This window comes from Leucoraja erinacea, chromosome 14, assembly GCF_028641065.1.
Source record: "Leucoraja erinacea ecotype New England chromosome 14, Leri_hhj_1, whole genome shotgun sequence".
Lineage (NCBI taxonomy): Eukaryota > Metazoa > Chordata > Chondrichthyes > Rajiformes > Rajidae > Leucoraja > Leucoraja erinaceus.
This window is the reverse complement of record NC_073390.1, coordinates 41,198,185-41,218,716: the sequence shown is the minus strand read 5'-3', so window position 1 is coordinate 41,218,716 and position 20,532 is coordinate 41,198,185. Positions and strand designations below refer to the sequence as shown.

The window sequence follows — 20,532 nt, the reverse complement described above, 5'->3', positions numbered from 1 at the left end:
GTCAATGTTCATACTGCTGGGGTGTAAACTGCCCAAGCGAAATATGAGGTGCTGCTCCTCCAATTTACGGTGGGTCTCACTTTGGCCATGGAGGAGGCCCAGGACAGAAAGGTCGGATACGGAATGGGAGGGGGAGTTGGAAGTGCTGAGCCACCGCGGGAGATCAGGTTGGTTAATGCGTTCTGTGCGGAGGTGTTGGGCGAAGCGATCGCCAAGCCTGCACTTGGTCTCACCGAGGTAGAGCAGCTGACACCTAGAGCGGCGGATGCAGTAGATGAGGTAGGAGAAGGTGCTGGTGAACCTCTGCCGCAAGTTGAGTTGAGTTTAGTTGAGTTTAGTTCAGAGATACAGCGAGGAAACAGGCTCTTCGGCCCACCGAGTCCATGCCGACCAGTGATCACCCCGCACAGTAATGCTATCCGACACACACTAGGGACAAATTACATTTATACAGGTGTATAGAATTGGTGAGACCTGCGTGGGTTTTCTCCGGGTGCTCCGGTTTCCTCCCACACTCCAAATTATAGGATTTACGGGTGTCAGGGGTTATTGTGAGAAGGCAGGAGAACAGGGTTAGGTGGGAGAGATAGATCAGGCATGATTAAATGGCGGGGTAGACTTGATGGGCCGAATGGCCTAATTCTGCTCCTATCACATGATCTTATTACACCAAGCCAATTATCCTACAAACTTGTTTGGAGTGTGGGAGGAAACCGGAGATCTCGGAGAAAACCCACGCAGGTCACAGAGGGAACGTACAAACTCCGTACAGACAGCTCCCGTAGTCGGGATCCAACCCAGGTCTCCGGCGCTGCATTTGCTATAAGGCAGCAACTCTACCGCTGCGCCATCGTGCCGCGCCATCCTTATCCTAAAGCTGACCGCGTTCGAATAAATTAGTCTGAAGAAGGGTTTCGGCCCGAAACGTTGCCTATTTCCTTCACTCCATAGATGCTGCCGCACCCGCTGAGTTTCTCCAGCAATATTGTCTGCGTTCGAATAAATACTCTCCCCTCAATAGACAATAGGTGCAGGAGTAGGCCATTCGGCCCTTTGAGCCAATGTGATCATGGCTGATCATCCACAATCAGTACCCCGTTCCAGCCTTCTCCCCATATCCCCTGACTTTCCAAACCCGTAATAATTGTATATGTTTCAATAAGATCCCCTCTCATTCTGCTAAGCTCCAGAGTGTACAAGCCAAGGGCGGGGAATCTGTGGAATTCATTGTCACAGACGGCTTTGGGGGTCAGGTGGGTGGGTATTGTTAGTGGTATTTTTCTTCTTCTTGCATTTGGCGTGCGGAGCCTAAAGTAGTGGGACAACTTGTTCTCTTTGATCTTGTTTGATTGTGCACGCCAGGTTGATTGCATTCATTGAAGTAGTGCGGACCATGTGAAGGTTGCAATCTCCCCCCCACCCCATTGTAAGTGGTGCAAGGCAGCATCTCTACCGCTGCGCCACCGTGCCGCCCCATTCTCATGCGCTATGTCGGTGGTATCTCTGACCTTGTTTGTTGGTGTGTTCCCCCTGCAGATGAACGACGGGCAGTTCACGGTCATCCAGCTGGTGGGCATGCTGAGGGGCATCGCGGCGGGCATGAAGTACTTGTCAGAAATGAACTACGTGCACCGGGACCTGGCGGCACGCAACATCCTGGTCAACAGCAACCTGGTGTGCAAGGTGTCCGACTTTGGCTTGTCCAGGTTCCTGGAGGACGATGCCGCTGACCCCACCTACACCAGCTCACTGGTGAGGACCACGCGAATGGGGGGGGGCACGCTGCCTTTCTGCCTTTGTCAGACCATGAAAAGATCAACATTTGCCAGGATAGTCGCAAAGAGCTGGAGTAACTCAGCGGGTCAGGCAGCATCGCTGAAGAACGTGGATGGGTGACATTTTGGGATGGGAGCCTTCTTCAGACCGACCCAAAACGTCGCCTATCCATGTTCTCCACAGATGCTGCCTGTCATATAACCATATAACCATATAACAATTACAGCACGGAAACAGGCCATCTCGGCCCTACAAGTCCGTGCCGAACAACTTTTTTTCCCCTTAGTCCCACCTGCCTGCACTCATACCATAACCCTCCAGTCCCTTCTCACCCATATGCCTATCCAATTTATTTTAAATGATACCAATGAACCTGCCTCCACCACTTCCACTGGGAGCTCATTCCACACCGCTACCACTCTCTGCGTAAAGAAGTTCCCCCTCATATTACCCCTGTCCTGCTGAGTTACTCCAGCACTCTGTGAAACCTCACATATCCATGTTCTCCACAGATGCTGCCTGACCCGCTGAGTTACTCCAGCATCTTGCGGGTAAACCAGCATCTGCAGTTCCATCCTACACATTATGTATGTCATCTATCGCTGGGGTTGTAGGGGAAATACAACTAGTCTGATGGTCCAGTGATTTGTAACATTCTGGCAAATGACTAGCTTCCCACTTGGCCACTCACTTTACGTTGCGTCAGGCTGGTTATTGACGTGTTAAGAACTCAAGGATACTGAACTGTGCTTTGTACTCCCACCAGGGTGGCAAAATCCCGATCCGATGGACAGCCCCTGAAGCGATCGCCTACCGCAAGTTCACCTCAGCGAGTGACGTGTGGAGCTACGGGATTGTTATGTGGGAGGTGATGTCGTACGGAGAGAGACCCTACTGGGACATGTCCAACCAAGATGTAAGTACAGTTGTACAGGGCCCTAGTGAGACCACACCTAGAGTATTGTGTGCAGTCTTGGTCCCCTAATTTGAGGAAGGACATTCTTGCTATTGAGGGAATGCAGCGTAGGTTCACCAGGTTAATTCCCGGGATGGCGGGACTGTCATATGCTGAGAGAATGTGGAGCAGCTGGGCTTGTATACTCTGGAGTTTAGAAGGATGAGAGGGCATCTTATTGAAACATTAATATTATTAAGGGTTTGGACACACTAGAGGCAGGAAACATGTTCCTGATGTTGGGGGAGTCCAGAACCAGGGGCCACAGTTTAAGAATAAGGGGTAAGCCATTTAGAACGGAGACGAGGAAACACCTTTTCACACAGAGAGTTGTGAGTCTGTGGAATTCTCTGTCTCAGAGGGCAGTGGAGGCTTGTTCTCTGGATACTTTCAAAAGAGAGCTAGATATGGCTCTTAAAGATAGCGGAGTCAGGGGAAATGGAGAGAAGGCAGGAACGGGGTACTGATTGTGGATGATCAACCATGATCACATTGAATGGCAATGCTGGCTTGAAGGGCCGAATGGCCTACTCCTGCACCTATTGTCTATTGTCTACATGAACTAATGGAAATATTGTACTGTGCATTCATACCATGAGTGATAGGAACAGAATTAGGCCATTCGGCCCAACAAGTCTATCTTTCCCCTCTCAACCCCATTCTTCTGCCGTTTCCCCATAGTCCCTGACACCCGTACTAATCAAGAATCTACCTATCTCCGCCTTAAATATATCCACTGACTTGGCCTCGACAGCCGTCTGTGGCAAAGAATTCCACAGATTCACCACCCTCTGATTAAAGAAATTCCTCATCATCTCTTTCCCAAAGGAACGTTCCTTAATTCTGAGGCTGTACCCTCTGGTCCTAGACTCTCCCACTAGTGGAACCATCCTCTCCACATCCACTGTATCCAGGCCTTTCACTGTTCTGAAAGTTTCAACGAGGTCCCCCCTCCCCCTCATTCTTCTAAACTCCAGCGAGTACAGGCCCAGTGCTGCCAAACGCCCATCATAAGTTAACCCACTCATTCCTAGGATCATTCTCATAAACCACCTCTGGACCCTCTCTAGCACCAGCACATCCTTCCTGTGCTGTCTGTACGGAGTTTGTACGATTCTTCCCGCATGGGTTTTCTCCGAGTTCTTCGGTTTCCTCCCACACTCCAAAGACGTACGGGTTTGTAGGTTAACTGGCTTGGTCTGAATGTAAAATGTGCCTAGTGTGTGCATGTGTTAGGATAGTGTTAATGTGCGGGGATCGCTGGTCGACGTGGACCCGGCGGGCCGAATGGCCTGATTCCGTGCTGTATCACTAAACTAATATGTGCTGGTCTCTGAATGGTGTGCATTACTTTGCAGGTAATCAATGCTGTGGAACAAGACTACCGCTTGCCCCCGCCCATGGACTGTCCGACTGCCCTCCATCAGTTGATGCTGGACTGTTGGGTGAAAGATCGCAACAACAGGCCCAAGTTTGCCCTGATTGTGAACACACTGGACAAACTGATCCGCAATGCCGCCAGCCTGAAGATAGTCTCCATGGCAAACCCAGGGTATGTCTTATCACCAGGTGGAAAGCAATACTGTCTCAAAGACAGTACGTTGGCAAGTTTCCTTACACAGAGAGAGGCGGAAGCATGGCGTGCACTACCAGGGGGTGGAGGTGGAGGCAGAGATGGCAGGGGCTTGTACTTGGGCACATGGATATGCAGGGAATGGAGGGATGGGGACACATGCTAGTGAAGTAGATCAGTTGAACTTGGCGCCATGTTCAGCATGGACATTGTGGGCTGAAGGGCCTCTTCCTGCCATGTACGTTCTATGTTCTATGTTCGGAGACCATACCGTGTCAAATGTTGACAAGTGTCCCATCTTGTAATTCCCTTGTTCGACAATAGAATCATTGTTCATTCAGGGTAAAGATGCCATTGGATCAAACTTAATTTGATTAAATGTGTAGGAAGGAACTGCAGATGCTGGTTTATACTGTAGATAGACACAAAATGCTGGAGTAACTCAGCGGGACACGCAACATCGCTGGAGAGAAGGAATAGGTGATGTTTCCGGCAGGAATCCTTCTTCAACTGAAAATTGGAAAAAAGCGCAGAGAAGGGCCTGAGCTACAGGGAGAGGTTGAGCAGGCTAGGACTTTATTCTTTGGAGCGCAGGAGGCTGAGGGGTGATCTTATAGAGGTGTATAAGATCATGAGAGGAATAGATAGCATGAATGCACCAGGATTCTTTTACCCAGGATAGGGGAATCGAGAACCAGAGGACACATGTTTAAGGTGAGAGGGGAAAGATTTAATAGGAGATTTCTGGAGAGAAGGAATGGGTCGAGACCCTTCTTCAGATGAAAAATGTAATAGGAATTTGAGTGACAACTTTTTGGGTTGGTGTATGGAACGAGCTGCCAGAGGAGGTAATTGAGGCATGTTTAAGAACGAACTACAGATGCTGGAAAAATCGAAAGTGGACAAAAAATGCTGGAGAAACTCAGCGGTGAGGCAGCATCTATTGGGAGAAGGAATAGGTGACGTTTCGGGTTGAGACCCTTCTTCAGAGAAGAAGATGAGGCAGGGACTATCACAACATTTAAAAAAAACATTTAGACAGGTACATGGATGGAACAGCAGGAGGTACTTGAGGCAGGTACTATAACAACATTTGAAAAATGGACATTTGAACATGTTCATGCACAGGATAGATTGAGAGGGATCTGGGTGAAACGCAGGCAGGTGGGACATGTGTTGTTGGGGCATGCTGGTCGGCATGGGCAAGTTGGGTTAAAAGGCTGTCTGACTATGACTAAAAATAATTTCCTTCACAATTGGACAAAAATCTTTTGTCCTAAGTGACCAATAATTGCATTGTTGTTACTTTCTATTCGTTAACAATGATCTTTCTCCATTTTCCTTGACCTCCATTCCCTTTGTCTTATTTTCACACCTCACACTTCCTTATCTCTGTATCTCCCACTCCCCGATTCAGTCTGAATAAGGATCTCGACCCAAAAACCTCACCCATTCCTTCTGTGCAGAGATGCTGCCTGTCCCGCTGAGTTACTCCAGCATTTTGTGTCTATCGTCGACTTGAACATCTTGATGTGCAGGAAGGAACTGCTAGATGCTGGTTTACACCGAAGATAGACACAAAATGCCAGAGTGACTCTGCGGGACATGCAGCATCTCTGGAGAGAAGGAATGGGTGACGCTTCAGGTTGGGACACTCCTTCAAACTAGTACTGAAGAAGTTGTCTCGATCCGAAACATCACCCATTCCTCCTCGCCAGAGAGGCTGCCTGTCCCGCTGAGTTACTCCAGCATTTTGTGTCTATCTTTAATATCTTGATCTTGGGCACCTGTTGTTGAAGCAGGGAGGCTGTACAGGTCGTGACCTCAGTTATCTCCTGAGGCCCTGAGCTGTTTGGAAAGGTCAGTCACAGAGGACAAGACAACCTGTGGGACCAGCAGAGACAATGTGATCTCTGGTGTAAATGGAGAGACACATGTTATTTCAGAACGGTTTGGAGCCTATGCATCGGCCTCTTCCTATGGAATAAAAGACAGGAAGCGACAATATAGTGATCTTTTTGTCTGGGAGCAAAGATCAAAAGGTCAGGTGACCCATCAGTTGATAAAGGCAGATAAGAAGCCTTACTGACCAATGGTAGAGGAACACAAACAATGTGAGCTGGATAGTTTTGCATGGAAAAATGTTCCCAATGTTGGGCGAGTCCAGAACCAGGGGCCACAGCCTTAGAACAAAGGGGAAGCCATTTATGGCTGAGGTGAGAAAAAACTTTTTCACCCAGAGAGTTGTGAATTTGTGGAATTCCCTGCCACAGAGGGCAGTGGAGGCCAAACCACTGGATGGATTTAAGAGAGAGTTAGATAGAGCTCTAGGGGCTAGTGGAATCAAGGGGTATGGGGAGAAGGCAGGCACGGGTTATTAATTGGGGACGATCAGCCATGATCACAATGAATGGCGGTGCTGGCTCGAATGGCCTCCTCCTGCACCTATTTTCTATGTTTCTATGGATACAATTTATTTTCAAAATATGCCACGGGGAATTAAACAGCGAACTATCAGAATGACACGAAATGCTGGAGTAACCCAGTGGGACAGGCAGCATCTCTGGGTGGAAGGAATGGGTGCCGTTTTACGGGACGAGACCCTTCTTCAGGCTTTTTCAGATGGTCTGAGAAAGAGTCTCAACCCGTTCCTTCTCTCCAGAGATGCTGCCTGTCCCGCCGAGTTATGGGCCTGTCCCGCTTAGGCGATTTATTTAGGCGACTACAGGCAACTAGTTTGTCGCCAAATGTTCGCCGGCGGTTCCCGGGAGTCGTCTCCTCAGTTGTGCAAAAAGTCGTAGCGTCGTCCTGGTCGCCGCTAAATTTTCGACACGTTGAAAATTTTTTGGCGACAGTGGGTTTGACGCCAATTAGCGTAGCTTGACTTCTCCTGATGTAGGTGCTGCCGCCAGGATGACGTAGGTTGGCGCCGGTTTTACAGTGACCTGCTACGACTATGACAGTCGCCGGCAGTGGTCTAAAAAAATCGCCACGTGGGACAGGCCCATGAATCCAGAATTTTGTGTCTAACTTCGGTGTGAAACAGCATCTGCAATAGACAATAGACAGGAACGGGGTACTGATTGGGGATGATCAGCCTTGATCATATTGAATGGCGGTGCTGGCTCGAAGGGCCGAATGGCCTACTCCTGCACCTATTGTCTATTGCCCATTGTCTATTGAAACCCTTCTTTAGATTAAGAAGGGTTCCGATCTGAAACGTCACCTATTATTTTTCTCCAGAGGTGCTGTCTGACCCGCTGAGTTACTCCAGTACTTTGTATCCATCTTCGGTATAAACCAGCATCTGCAGTTCCTTCCTGCACACTGTACTGTTCTATGTTCTATGTTCAAGCACGTTTAACATCGATACAAAGATGAGTGGAGGTGGGATGAACTGAAACACATGGTCTGGGTGACCATGTCAGCTGCAGCTCATGTCGTGAAACGTTATGCACGCTCACTGTAAGGGATTAGCAGGGAGAAATGAAACGGCAACTTCAGAGGATCAGTTCTCCGGAGAGATGGGGCCTTTTTGTTTGTTCCTTTAACCGTGGCAGAAGAGTCTCCAGGCCCATGAGAAAATGCGTTTCAACCCTGCAAAGAGGTGTCGAGAAACAGATCCTCACGGTTTTTTACGTAATGAACCATATGTTATACCCTTGATTTATTCCATATCCCTTGTCTGGCTCCAGGTGTGCAGCTGCTCGTGACATGCTCTGCATTCCCAAACTTACAAACGGCCTGATTACATTTTTTTATTTTTGTTGCTTTTTAATCTTACGTGCACCGTGATTGACATGGTCAGAGAACAGACTGATTTTAACTGGGCGATCGTTTCGCTGAACACCTCCGCTCAGTCCGCCTAAACCTACCTGATCTCCCGGTTGCTCAGCACTTTAACTCCCCCTCCCAGTCCCACACTGACCTTTCTGTCCTGGGCTTCCTCCATTGTCAGAGTGAGGCCCAGCGCAAATTGGAGGAACAGCACCTCATATTTGGCTTGGGCAGCTTACACCCCAGCAGTATGAATATTAACTTCTCTAACTTCCAAGTAACCCATTCCCCTTCCTAGTTCTCCCGCCAGTCTGACTGTCTCCGACTACATTTTATCTCTGTTTGCTTTGGTGTCACCTTCACCCAACTAACAATGATCTATTTTACATTTTCCTTGATCTCCATTCCCGTTGTCCTGTTTTCACACCTTACACTTCCTTATCTATGTACCTTCCACACCCCTGACATCAGTTTGAAGAAGGGTCTCGACCCAAAACGTCACCCATTCCTTCTCTCCAGCGATGCTGCCTGTCCCGCTGAGTTACTCCAACATTTTGTGTCTATCTTTGATTTAAACCAGCATCTGCAGTTCCTTCCCACACAGATTAATTTTAACTTTGGTCTTTGTGGCAGGCGGTTTTCGTTAAGCAAAGGGCGGTGCATCAAGAGATGGCGTCTCGTGGCCGTTCCTCCCTTCATTTTAAAAGGCGCATAAATACTCATTGTCTCATCGTGTTTGTAGCTCGGTTATTGCTCAGTTCACCAGGTAGCAGAAGACGGCGGTGGCCTCACAGCGCCAGAGACCCGGGTTCAATCCTGACCTCGGAGTTTGTACCTTCTCCCCGTGACCTGCGTGGGTTTTCCCCGAGTGCTCTGGTTTCCTGCCACACTCCAAAGTCGTGCGGGGTTATGGGTTAATTGGCTTCGGTAAAAATTGTAAATTGTCCCTAGTGTGTGTAGGATGGTGCTAGCGTGCGGGGGTGATCGCTGGTCGGTGCAGACTCGGTGGGCCGAAGGGCCTGTTTCTCTAAAGTCTGAAGGAGGTATAGGACTCAGAAGCCCTGGTGTTACACACGATACATCAGAACACATTTGAGTCTTGCTCTAGTCTTGCAACTAGAGCAGAGCCCCTTCAACTTAGACACTAAATGATGTACCTCGCAGCAGCACAGCGGGTAGTGCCACTGCCTCACAGTGCCAGAGACCCGGTTTGATCCTGACCTCGGGTGCTGCATTTCCACGCTGTCAAGTCAAGGTCGAGGATAAGGACTTCGAAACATGTCAGCTTGATTTAGTTCCTGAAGAATTCGCATCCACTTCCTGTGCAATCTGTTTCGCGTTATCTGTGAATAGTTCCTGTAGATTCCTTGCTCGGTACATTTTGGCAACTTTCACTCACGATGCACTCTGTATGCCCGTCACAAACGGACCTTTGTACAGTCTGCAACAAAGCTGTGTGTCCGATTCATTCCTGATGCCCTCATGACCAATTGTCTCATTCGATCAACCGAGACTCTCAATGGCCTGTCCCACTTAGGTGATTTTTTTTGGCGACAGCCGGAAAATAGGCTGTTGCCACACAGTCGCGGGGTGGCGCCTGTATTGTTGTGCGTTGCCTCCACAAGTGTCGTTACTTATTTCTTGTCGTCGCTGGATTTTGAAATGTTCAAAACCTTTCGGCGACTGTGGGCTTGACGTTGTCTGTCTTCTCCTGACGTAGATTGTCGCTAGGATGACATGGGTTGTCGCCGGGTGACGCAGGTTGTCGCCCGGTGCTGACCGGTGAATTCCATTGGCGACTACCTACGTCAACCGGCGACAGGTACCGGCGACTGAATTGTCTTCAGTTGTTGCTGACAGGGTCGTAGCTTGTCGCGGGTGGACGTAGGTTGACTTCTGTTGTCGTATGTTGTCGCCTGTGTGGTCGTAGGTTGTCATACGTGTGTTCGTAGGTGGACTTCCTAATGGGTCGCCGCTTGTCGGTAGCTTGCCGTAGCTTGACGTCGACTAGGTGGAAGCTTGTCGTAGACATTGTCGTGGGGGGGGGATCCAGTTGCCGGTTTTTCGGCAACCTGCTACGACGTGGCAGTTGCCGAAAAAATGTTAACCAGGCCCTTTAAGTTAATGAATGAACTTTCTACTTACCAATTGAATTTGTGTATTCTAACGTTTCCGCTGCAGACAAAACCAATTCTTGTTTTAACATAACTTAAGAATTATCGGAATTAAAGGACGTTCCTTTAGGAAGCAGATGAGGAGGAATTTCTTTAGCGAGAGGATGGTGAATCTGTGGAATTCTTTGCCACAGACGGCTGTGGAGGCCAAGTCTATGGATATTGTTATGGTAGAGATAGATACTGTAGATATTTAATTTGTACGGGTGTCAGGGGTTATGCAGGAGAATTAGGAGGGAGAGATAGATCAGTCATGATTGAATGGCGGGATAGGCACGATGGGCCCTATCTAGCTCTCTCTTGAAAGTATCTAGAGAACCGGCCTCCACCGCCCTCTGAGGCAGAGAATTCCTCAGATTCACAACTCTCTGTGTGAAAAAGTGTTTCCTCGTCTCCGTTCTATATGGCTTACCCCTTATTCTTAAACTGTCTGTGACCCTTGGTTCTGGACTCCCCCAGCATCGGGAACATTTTTCCTGCATCGCGCTTAGTTCCTTTGACAGTCAAAGAGTCGAGAAGTCCGAATTGTCTTGCAGTAAAACTGCACAACTAAAGCATTAATAAAGACAAAAAAATAAGTTCATACGTCATAGGAGCAGAAGTGGCCCTTCGGCCCCATACTAATGGTATCCCAACGGAACTTTGAGGGTGGTGATGACCAATATTTATTTTGAATTGCATAAAGTTGTCTCTTTAGCCTAGACTCAGTCCAAGAGGAGACAATAGGCGCAGGAGTAGGCCATTCGGCCCTTCGAGCCAGCACCGCTATTCAATGTGATCATGGCTGATCATCCCCATTCAGTACCCCGTTCCTGCCTTCTCCCAATATCCCCTGACTCCGCTATCTTTAAGATCCCTATCTAGCTCTCTCTTGAAAGTATCTAGAGAACCGGCCTCCACCGCCCTCTGAGGCAGAGAATTCCTCAGATTCACAACTCTCTGTGTGAAAAAGTGTTTCCTCGTCTCCGTTCTATATGGCTTACCCCTTATTCTTAAACTGTCTGTGACCCTTGGTTCTGGACTCCCCCAGCATCGGGAACATTTTTCCTGCATCGCGCTTGTCCAGTCCTTTTATAATTTTATGCGTTTCTCTAAGATCCCTTCTATAGGATGAGCTAGAAGAGGAGGTAGTTGAGGCAGGTACTATAACAACATCTAAAAGATACTTGGGCAGGTTGTTGGATAGGAAAGGTTGATGTGGGCCAAATGCGGGCAACTGGGACAAGCTTTGATGGATCAGCGTGGTAGGCATGGACGAGTTGGGCCGAAGGGCCTGTTTCCGTGCTATGTGATGATTACTGTAAGTAATTGAGCCAGAATACAAACACAGCCGGCCAAGGCAGAAACTCTAGCCCCTGCTTGCAGGTTGGAACATCATCCACTGTACAAATGTGGAGAATTCAGCTTGCCAACGAGCCCAGGCTGAAATCCCCAACACAGTCAAACACTCTCTTTCTTCCTCAGCTGATTGAAGTCAAGAATACGTTTGGGAAAGTGAGCTGGGAAGGGGGTTGGCCAGCACCTGCACGGGGGCATGGAAAGGTGAAGTGGGTGGGTCGGGGATGGCAGCGTGAAAGGTGCGGGAAACCTGAGATTACTCACCGAGGCAGCCGGAATGAAAGGTGGGAGATGTGTGCGAGCAGGTGTTGGTGCGGCTGGTACAGGATTCAACGTGTCGGCAACAGCATTCCCTTATACGTCAAATTGGAGATTGATCTTCATTACACTGGAGATGAAGACTAAAGATGTCTTGTCGGGGAGCTGGCTGAGACCACACCTGGAGTTCAGGTGTGCAGGTGTTTTACACAGAGGGTGGTGGGTGCCTGCAATGCGCTGCCAGGGGTGGGGGTGGAGGCAGATACGACAGTGGTGTTTCAGAGGCTTTTGGATAGGCACATGGATATGCAGGGAATGGAGGCTATGGATCACATGCAGGTATATAGGTAAGGAGTTGGCCTTGACGTCAGGTTCGGCACAGATGTACCTTTAGCAAGGAGATGAGGAGGAATGTCTTCAGTCAGAGGGTGATGAATCTGTGGAATTCATTGCCACAGACGGCTGTGGAGGCCAATTCAGTGGATATTAATAAGGCAGAGATAGATAGATTGTTGATTAGTGCAGGTGTCAGGGGTTACGGGGAGAAGGCAGGAGAATGGGGTTGAGAGGAAGAGATAGATCAGCCATGATTGAATGGCAGAGTAGGCTTGATGGGCCGAATGGCCCAATTCTGCTCCTCTGACGAGGGGCCTGTTTCTGTGCTGTACTGTTCTATGTTCTGTGTTCTGACTAATGGCTGACGTCATATTGTTTCTATGTAGTACTGTTCTATGTCCCATGTCGTGCTCAGTGTGAAGTCCCCGGTTACGTTGTAAACACACTGTGATGATCCCTGCCTCAGTGAGAAGACCTGGTAGACAACACGGTTATATAGCAATGCAGGAGGCAGATAGGAAACGTCAGTCGGCAGTCCCTACCTCCATCAGTAGTACAGGTGTGCCCAGGCAGGTGAGGGTCAAGTGGAATGAATGGGCCATCTCTGAGCCTTCACCTCCCCAGTCCCTGGTGGCTTATTCCAGACTCCACCCTGGATACTGATGTCTGCAGGGCTTAAAAATGTGGACTGATTTTGTCTTATCTTCTCCACAGCCCTTCCCAGCCACTATTGGACCGCATTGTGCCTGACTACACCACTTTCTCCACAGTAGGAGACTGGCTAGATGCAATTAAAATGGGTCGGTACAAGGAGAATTTTATTAATGCTGGGTTCACATCCTTCGATCTGGTTGCTCAGATAACGGCAGAGTAAGTATGAACACCCGTCACTCCCCGCGGCCTGGCCGTGGAATTGGTTGTGGTCTCAGGCCGAGGCAAGCAAGGCCTGTACAACTAGAGAAGCACCTTCAGTCCCGACTCGTTCCTAAACTCCAGCCTCCGTCCCTGCCATTCCAAGTGGAAGCCGCTGGCTTTAGACTTGAGATTTGAGATCAGCGTTACTGTTTACGCCCCTGTACCCAAACAGTTAAGTTGTGGAGGTTGAATGTCAAGAAAGAGTCTGAAGAAGGGTCCCGGCCAGAAACGTTACCTATCCATCCCCCCCTCCCTGGTAGGCAGCCTGACCCGTTGAGTTACTCCACCGACTTGTGTTTTTAAGGTAGACAAAAATGCTGGAGAAACTCAGTGGGTGAGGCAGCATCTATGGAGTGAAGGAATAGACGACGTCGAGACCCTTCTTCGGACCCGAAACGTCACCTATTCCATCGCTCCATAGATGCTGCCTCGCCCGCCGAGTTTCTCCAGCATTTTTGTCTACCTTCGATTTTTCCAGCATCTGCAGTTCTTTTTTTTCTTAGACTTGTGTTTTTAGTTCAGTTTAGTTTATTGTCACGTGTACGGAAGTTAGTGAAGAGCTTTTGTCGCGCGCTAACCAGTCAGCGGAAAATTGATTCTGGGGCAGTCATCAGTTTTGATGAATTAATAGGCCATTGATATTGGGAACAATTGCAGTGATTAGCTTTGCTGAAATAACCGTAGCTTGCAGTGCACTTGAAACATGTTAAACGAGTTGGATCCAATGTGCGTTTAGCTTCAGAGTGCAGTTCTGGACATACTCTTTTCATTAAAGCAATAACACTTAACGTCTTTTCTTTTATGTTCAAAGAGAGTAATTTTGAATAATGGAGCTGCGTGGCACAAAAACAAATGTGGTTTAGTAAACCATAGTCAGCAATTTCATGCACGAGAGGCTTGCGTGAAATGTTGCTTTTACATTCCTCATCGATTTTGTAAAGCGTATTTTACAGATGGCTTTGGGGATACAAAAGGGGCGTTTTAGAGGACATCAGCTATGGATTATTTAGACTTTATTTTCTTTTTAATATTAATCTTAAAAAGATTGTTATCTTTTTTTTCATCTTGGAGCGGATCCAAAGTGTCTTGCCAAAGTCAATGTGTTAAACCCCTGTCTCACGGTACGAGTTTATTCCAAGAGTTCTCCCGAGTTTGCCCTGGCTCGAACTCGGAGATTTACGGTAATGGCCACTCGTCCGTATTCGGGGCTCTCGTGGACATTTTACATCATGTTGAAAAATCTTCACCGGGTCTTCCCGAGCTTACCTGCCGTTAGCGAGTCTTCCCGAGTACCTGCCGTTAGCGCTAAGAGGCGTCCCTGAGCTCCCACGTACCCGCTACGTTCATTCTCCGTGCTTAACCAATATTTTTGTATTGTACATTCCCTTTGGCCATCTATGTATCCTGCAGGTATTCTAAAGTTTAATATTTTTTTTAGTTCAAAACCTTTTTTGTTACATTTAATGCAAAGAGTTCTCACATTAATATCATTTAGTGGAGAACAGTCCCCTCAGAGATAAAGTACTATTTGATTTATTATATATACGAGTTTGATTTTTCTTTAACTCGGGAGAGCTCTTGGAATGAACTTGTACTGTGGGACAGGGCTATTAGAACAGGTGTCAAGTGTTACGGGGAGAAGGGAGGAGAATGGGATTGGGGTGTCAGGGATCTGCCCTGATTGAACAGCGGAGTGGACTCGAGGGGCCGAATGGCCTAATTCCACTCCGGTGGGCTCGCAAAGTTGTGAAATGTAAAACCCGTGTCCTTTCTCTCTTTGCAGGGACCTGCTGAGGATAGGCGTGACCTTGGCTGGCCACCAGAAGAAGATTCTGGGCAGCATTCAGGACATGAGGCTACAGATGAACCAGACCCTTCCAGTGCAAGTCTGACGGCAGAAGAACTCGTGGAACTGATTAAGTTTGAAGTCAAATAGAATAATAGTGTGCAGTGCCTGGTTCCCCGATTGTTCCTGACGTACGGAGCACCTCAAACTATTGTTTCAAGTCGACTCTCGGAATAAGGATAATTGTAGCATGAACCGAAAAAACGTCTGCAAGGTTTCCATGGAGGAACACAGTCTGAAAATAGTTATCATGTTTTATTTTTTGGGGGCTGTCGGATTGTTTCATGGAATCTTCCTCCTTTGCACCAAACCTGTGACTTTGATAAAGGGCGATTAGCGTTGCAAGTATCGCCTGTAAAGTCTTCATATTGAAGATGGAATATTTAAGTCGACGTGTGCACACACCACATGGGATATTGAATCAACGATTTGCTGTTCAGCTTGCGTTTTGCTTTCCTTCCAAGTACCACTTGCAAAGGTAATAATAATAATAAAGAGATGGGACGATGCTGTGTATACCCGCGTGGCGACCCTATAGCCACTTCCCGAGCTTACCCATAATCCTCACTTTGCAATAAAGCCAGATTGAAATTGCTGGCGATGAATGCCTTCAAGGTGTGCTTGCACCTTTAGGTCTAACGTGACCTACCCTTCACAACTTGTGTGGCGCTTGGACAATGGATACCGGCATCAAGATAATGACACCTTACAGTGGAAACGAAAGTGCGCCGGCCTAGTTATTATGCATATAAGATTTCACTTGGTTTTCCCAGGTGCTCCTATAATTTATGGTTGCTCTTTGAGTAAACAGCTTACTGGATGTGCTGGGCAGAGAGGCAAGCGAAAGGACAAAAACCGTGCCAAGAAACAGCCCTGGCAAGGTTCAGTCAAGAACACCTGGGCGAAACAAAAACACAACAGCAGTATGGGTGAGAAGACAGTCAAAGCGAGTCAAAGAGCTTGATCGATTTGGAAATGTTGCCAAATGTCCGGGATGGAAGTTTTCTTCCGTGCTCCACGGTTGGGATTAACTTCGCTTCCATCCAAATCTGTGAAGCCGCCAAGCTGTGAGCGGGAAAGAGTGGAGCAGCGTTTTTTTTTTTTGAAGGGTGGCAATGTAGACACACTAAGCCACCAAAAGGATTGGGGACTTGGAAGCGTGAGAGCTGCCATGGAAAGGAAGTGACTGCACATGACTGAAAAAAGAAACCTTCGTGGCCATCTGTTGCATCAAGTGCTGTTACATTTTGTTGTCATTGCCAAAAGACAAGGAACTTTATTTTTTCTAAGGACTAGATTGAAAACCTTTGTAAACGGCGAGAGTGCCGAGGCAGTAACGGTGAAATGTAAAACAAAACAAAAATATGGAAAGGCAATAAGCATTTTTAATTGAGTTAATATTGCAGTAACTCATCCTTCGTTCAGCTGCAAAACGTCTGTGGCCACGAAAATACGTGCAAGGGGTTGTACATTTGTACATGTGATCAGATATTTTCCTTTGTTAATGTGTGGGCTTCAAACAGTAAATACAGACTATATTTTGCGCCTCTTGCTGGGACTTGCCTGCATTGTACATTAGATAAAGCAGAAATGTGCGGGCTGCAACAGTCACGTTTGAATGTTCTCCGATCCTAAATCACAAAAGTAGATCCTTCATCCCAAGAAGAAACACACCAAGTGCTGGAGTAACTCAGCGGGCCAGGCAGCATCACTGGAGGACGTGCATAGGTGACGTTTCGGGTCGGGGAGTAAATGGAAAATGACCAGCAAACATCTTTTGAAGAAGTGTCCCGACATGGAACGTCATCTATCCGTGTCCGCCAGAGATGCTGCGTGGATGGCATGGTGGTGCAGCGGTAGAGTTGCTGCCTCACAGCGGCAGAGACCCGGGTTCAATACTGACCATGGGTGCAGTCTGGACTGAGTTTGTACGTTCTCCCCGTGACCGCGTGGGTTTTACTCCGGGTGCTCCGGTTTCCTCCCACACTCCAAAGTCGTGCGGGTTTGTAGGTTAATTGGTTTCTGTAAATTGTCCCTAGTGTGTGTAGGATAGAGCTAGTGTGCGGGGCTCGTTGATCGGTGCGGACTCGGTGTGCCGAAGGGCCTGTTTCCACTGTATCTCTATACCCCAAAGATGCTGCCTGACCCGTCGAGTTACTCCAGCGCTTATGTGTTTACTTTGTGAACCAGCATCTGCAGTTCCTTGCGTCACCCTATCGTCCCGACTTGTACTGTATAATAACACTATGTTGTAAAAATAATATGTGATAGGCTCTTCATAGTCATTCATGATGTGGGTGGGACATCTGTGAACAAGGTGAAACATTCAGTTATCGTTGCTGTGAATCTGGTGCAAGATTTAATAACCACCACCCACCATTGCTTCCCACAAGTAATCTTTCCCCTTAGAACTTCAGTAATGGCCTTGCTGTGGCTCATCTTTTGTAGAAAGGTCTATGGCTCTTTTCCGGTCAATTTGGAAACATACCTGTATAGTATTTTGCAGACTTTTTAAAATATTGAGATGTATTTAATGGTGAAAAAATGATGCATTCCTGCATTTGTAGAAATATTTTTTAAAAACACTTTTGCAATTAAATTATTTAAGAAGTTTATGGTATTTCTTTGTTCTTGTTTCTTTTCTTTTCTGCATCAAACTCTGTGTCGTTGCCAGAACTTACGGCAGGCGAGCAAATAGCATTTCATAAAGGATTGGTCGGGCTAGATGCAGGAGAAACGTTCCCCGATGTTGGGGGGGGGGGTCCAGAACCAGGGGTCACACAGTTTAAGAATAAGGGGTAGGATGTTTAGGACTTAGATGAGGACAAACTTTTTCACCCAGAGACAATAGACAATAGGTGCAGGAGTAGGCCATTCGGCCCTTCGGGCCAGCCTCACCATTTTACGTGATCATGGCTGATCATCCACAATCAGTACCCCGTTCCTGCCTTCTCCCCATATCCCCTGACTCTGCTATGTTTAAGAGCCCTATCTAGCTCTCTCTTGAAACTATCCAGAGAACCGGCCACCACCGCCCTCTGAGGCAGAGAATTCCACAGGCTCACAACTCTCTGTGTGAAAGAGAGTTGTGAATCTGTGGAATTCTCTGCCACAGAAGGCAGAGGAGGCCAATTCACTGGATGTTTTCAAGAGAGAGTTACATTTAGCTCTTCGGGCTAACGGAATCAAGGGATATGGGGAAAAAGCAGGAACGGGGTGCTGATTTAGGATGATCAGCCATGATCATATTGAATGGCGGTGCTGGTTCGAGGGGCCGAATGGCCTACTCCTGCACCTATTTTCTATGTTTCTAATATTATATTTTGTGAGAGTGAATATTTAGTTGTAACCGCTTCAACCGAGAATCGTGTGACAATATGTATTTTAAATACACATATAAAAACATGCCATTCTGACCTAAAGTTGTATTACTGTAAAATGACAAGCAAACTTCTTTCTTAATGAAAGTTTCCCCACAAAATTTAAATTTCATATTCGTCTACTGGATAGTGGAAAACTAGACACCCACCATTGGTGTTTTAATACTGACAGCCGATTGACAAATGTGCTGAATAAGGGTATTTCTGCATCTTTCAAAATGTCCGAATCTTATGATAAGGAGTGGTAGCAGAAAATATGTATCAATGACTGAAGATTAATAACAAATCTTCAGGTAGACACAAAATGCTGGAGTAACTCAGTGGGACAGGCAGCGTCGCTGGAGAGAAGGAATGGATGACGTTTCGGGTGGAGACCCTCCTGCAGTACCAGTCTGAAGAAGGGTCTCGAGCCTGAAACGTCACCCGTTCCTTCTCTCCAGAGACACTGCCTGTCCCGCTGAGTTACTCCAGCATTTTGTGTCTTTTATATTCGGTTTAAACCAGCATCTGCAGTTCCTTCCTAAACAAATCTTCGGCGTGGCTGGACGTGTCCTCAAAGTGTGATGCGCAATTAGTAGAGTCCACAAATCTCTGATTTGACAAGGCTTTATCGAACACCAAGGTGTTGCAGAACAGAAAACAAGGTTGGAAGAAGTAGACAGGTTAAGTCGGAGCCGAGAAGGAAAAAGATGCAAGATCAAGGGTGTGATGGATGTGGCCGTTGGGACAGTTAGTTGAATGAATGAAGGACTGATAAGTTTATTGGCCAAGTATTCACATACAAGGAATTTGCCTTGGTGCTCCGCCCGTAAGTGACAACATGACATACAGTGACAGTTAGGAATGATACATAAAACATTAAACATTAATAATAAAGCATTATTGATTAAACATGTGAATTAAATAAAATACCAGAGCAAAAGGAGGCTACATACTTTTGGTTATTGAGCAGAGCTATTACTCGTGGAAAAAAAGCAGTTTTTATGTCTGGCTGTGGCAGCTTTGACAGTCCGGAGTCGCCTTCCAGAGGGAAGTGATTCAAAGAGTTTGTGGCCAGGGTGAGAGGGGTCAGAGATGATCTTGCCCGCTCGCTTCCAGGCCCTTGCAGTGTATAGTTCATCAATGGGGGGAAGGATGCTGCCAATAACCTTCTCAGCTGATGACCTTACCCGCCCGCTGCCTGTCCCGCTGAGTTACGCCAGCATTTTTAGTTTTTTTTAGTTTAAGTTTCAGAAGCACAGCATGGAAACTTCCAGCGAGTCTACACCAACCATCACCCGTTCTCACTCGTTCCAAGTTATCCCACTTTCTCATCTACACCTTTCACACTAGGGGCAATTTACAGAGGGACAACAGCATCTGTTGGTTTGTTGGAGGAAACCGGAGCACCCGGAGGAAACCCACGTGGACACGAGCAGAACGTACAAACCACACACACACACACACACACACACACACACACACGCACACGCACACGCACACGCACACGCACACGCACACGCACACGCACACACACACACACACACACACACACACACACACACATACGCACACACACACACACACACACACACACACACACACACACACACACACACACACACACACACACACACACACACACACACACACACACACCGCACCCAAGGGCAGGAGACAGTGGCACTACCCGCTGGTTGGTGGGTTAGAGGATGGGCTGATGGAACCAGAGAGCGAGTCAAGAGGCCTGTAGGTCAAAAGGTCAAGTGAAAGGAGTAAAATTAGGCCATTCAGCCCATCAAGTCTACTCCGCCGTTCAATCATGGCCAATCTACCTCTCCCTCCTAACCCCATTTTCCTGCCTTCTCCCCATAATCCCTGACACCCATACTAATCAAGAATCGATCCATCTCTGCCTTAAAAATATCCACTGACTTGGCTTCCACAGCCTTCTGTGGCAATGAATCCCACAGATTCACCACCCTCTGGCTAAAGGGTTTGTGGTTGGAACCAGATGGGGAGGGGATGACAGGGAGGAAGAACCAGGTGGGGAGTTGGTTAGGACAGAGGCTGGCTTGAAGGGCCGAATGGCCTACTCCTGCACCTAATGTCTATTGATAGATGCAACGAGAAGGCGACGAGATGCTGGATAGAAAGAACCAGTTGTGGGGAGAACGTGGGCAATGAACGAAGGGAGGAGAAAACCAGGTGGAGCGGTGAGGGTG

General features: G+C 47.7%; 1 protein-coding gene across 1 annotated transcript in view; it reads left to right on the top strand.

Annotated features, from left to right (window-relative positions):
• Window positions 1-17,568, top strand: part of LOC129703628 (ephrin type-B receptor 3-like) — a 109,353-nt gene extending 91,785 nt beyond the window's left edge. Inside the window, 5 exon segments of the mRNA XM_055646237.1 lie at window positions 1,537-1,752; window positions 2,543-2,692; window positions 4,090-4,283; window positions 12,902-13,057; window positions 14,886-17,568. Of these exon segments, the coding sequence (XP_055502212.1) occupies window positions 1,537-1,752; window positions 2,543-2,692; window positions 4,090-4,283; window positions 12,902-13,057; window positions 14,886-14,994 (825 nt within the window). The 3' untranslated portion in view covers window positions 14,995-17,568.
• The last annotated feature ends 2,964 nt before the right edge of the window (window positions 17,569-20,532 follow it).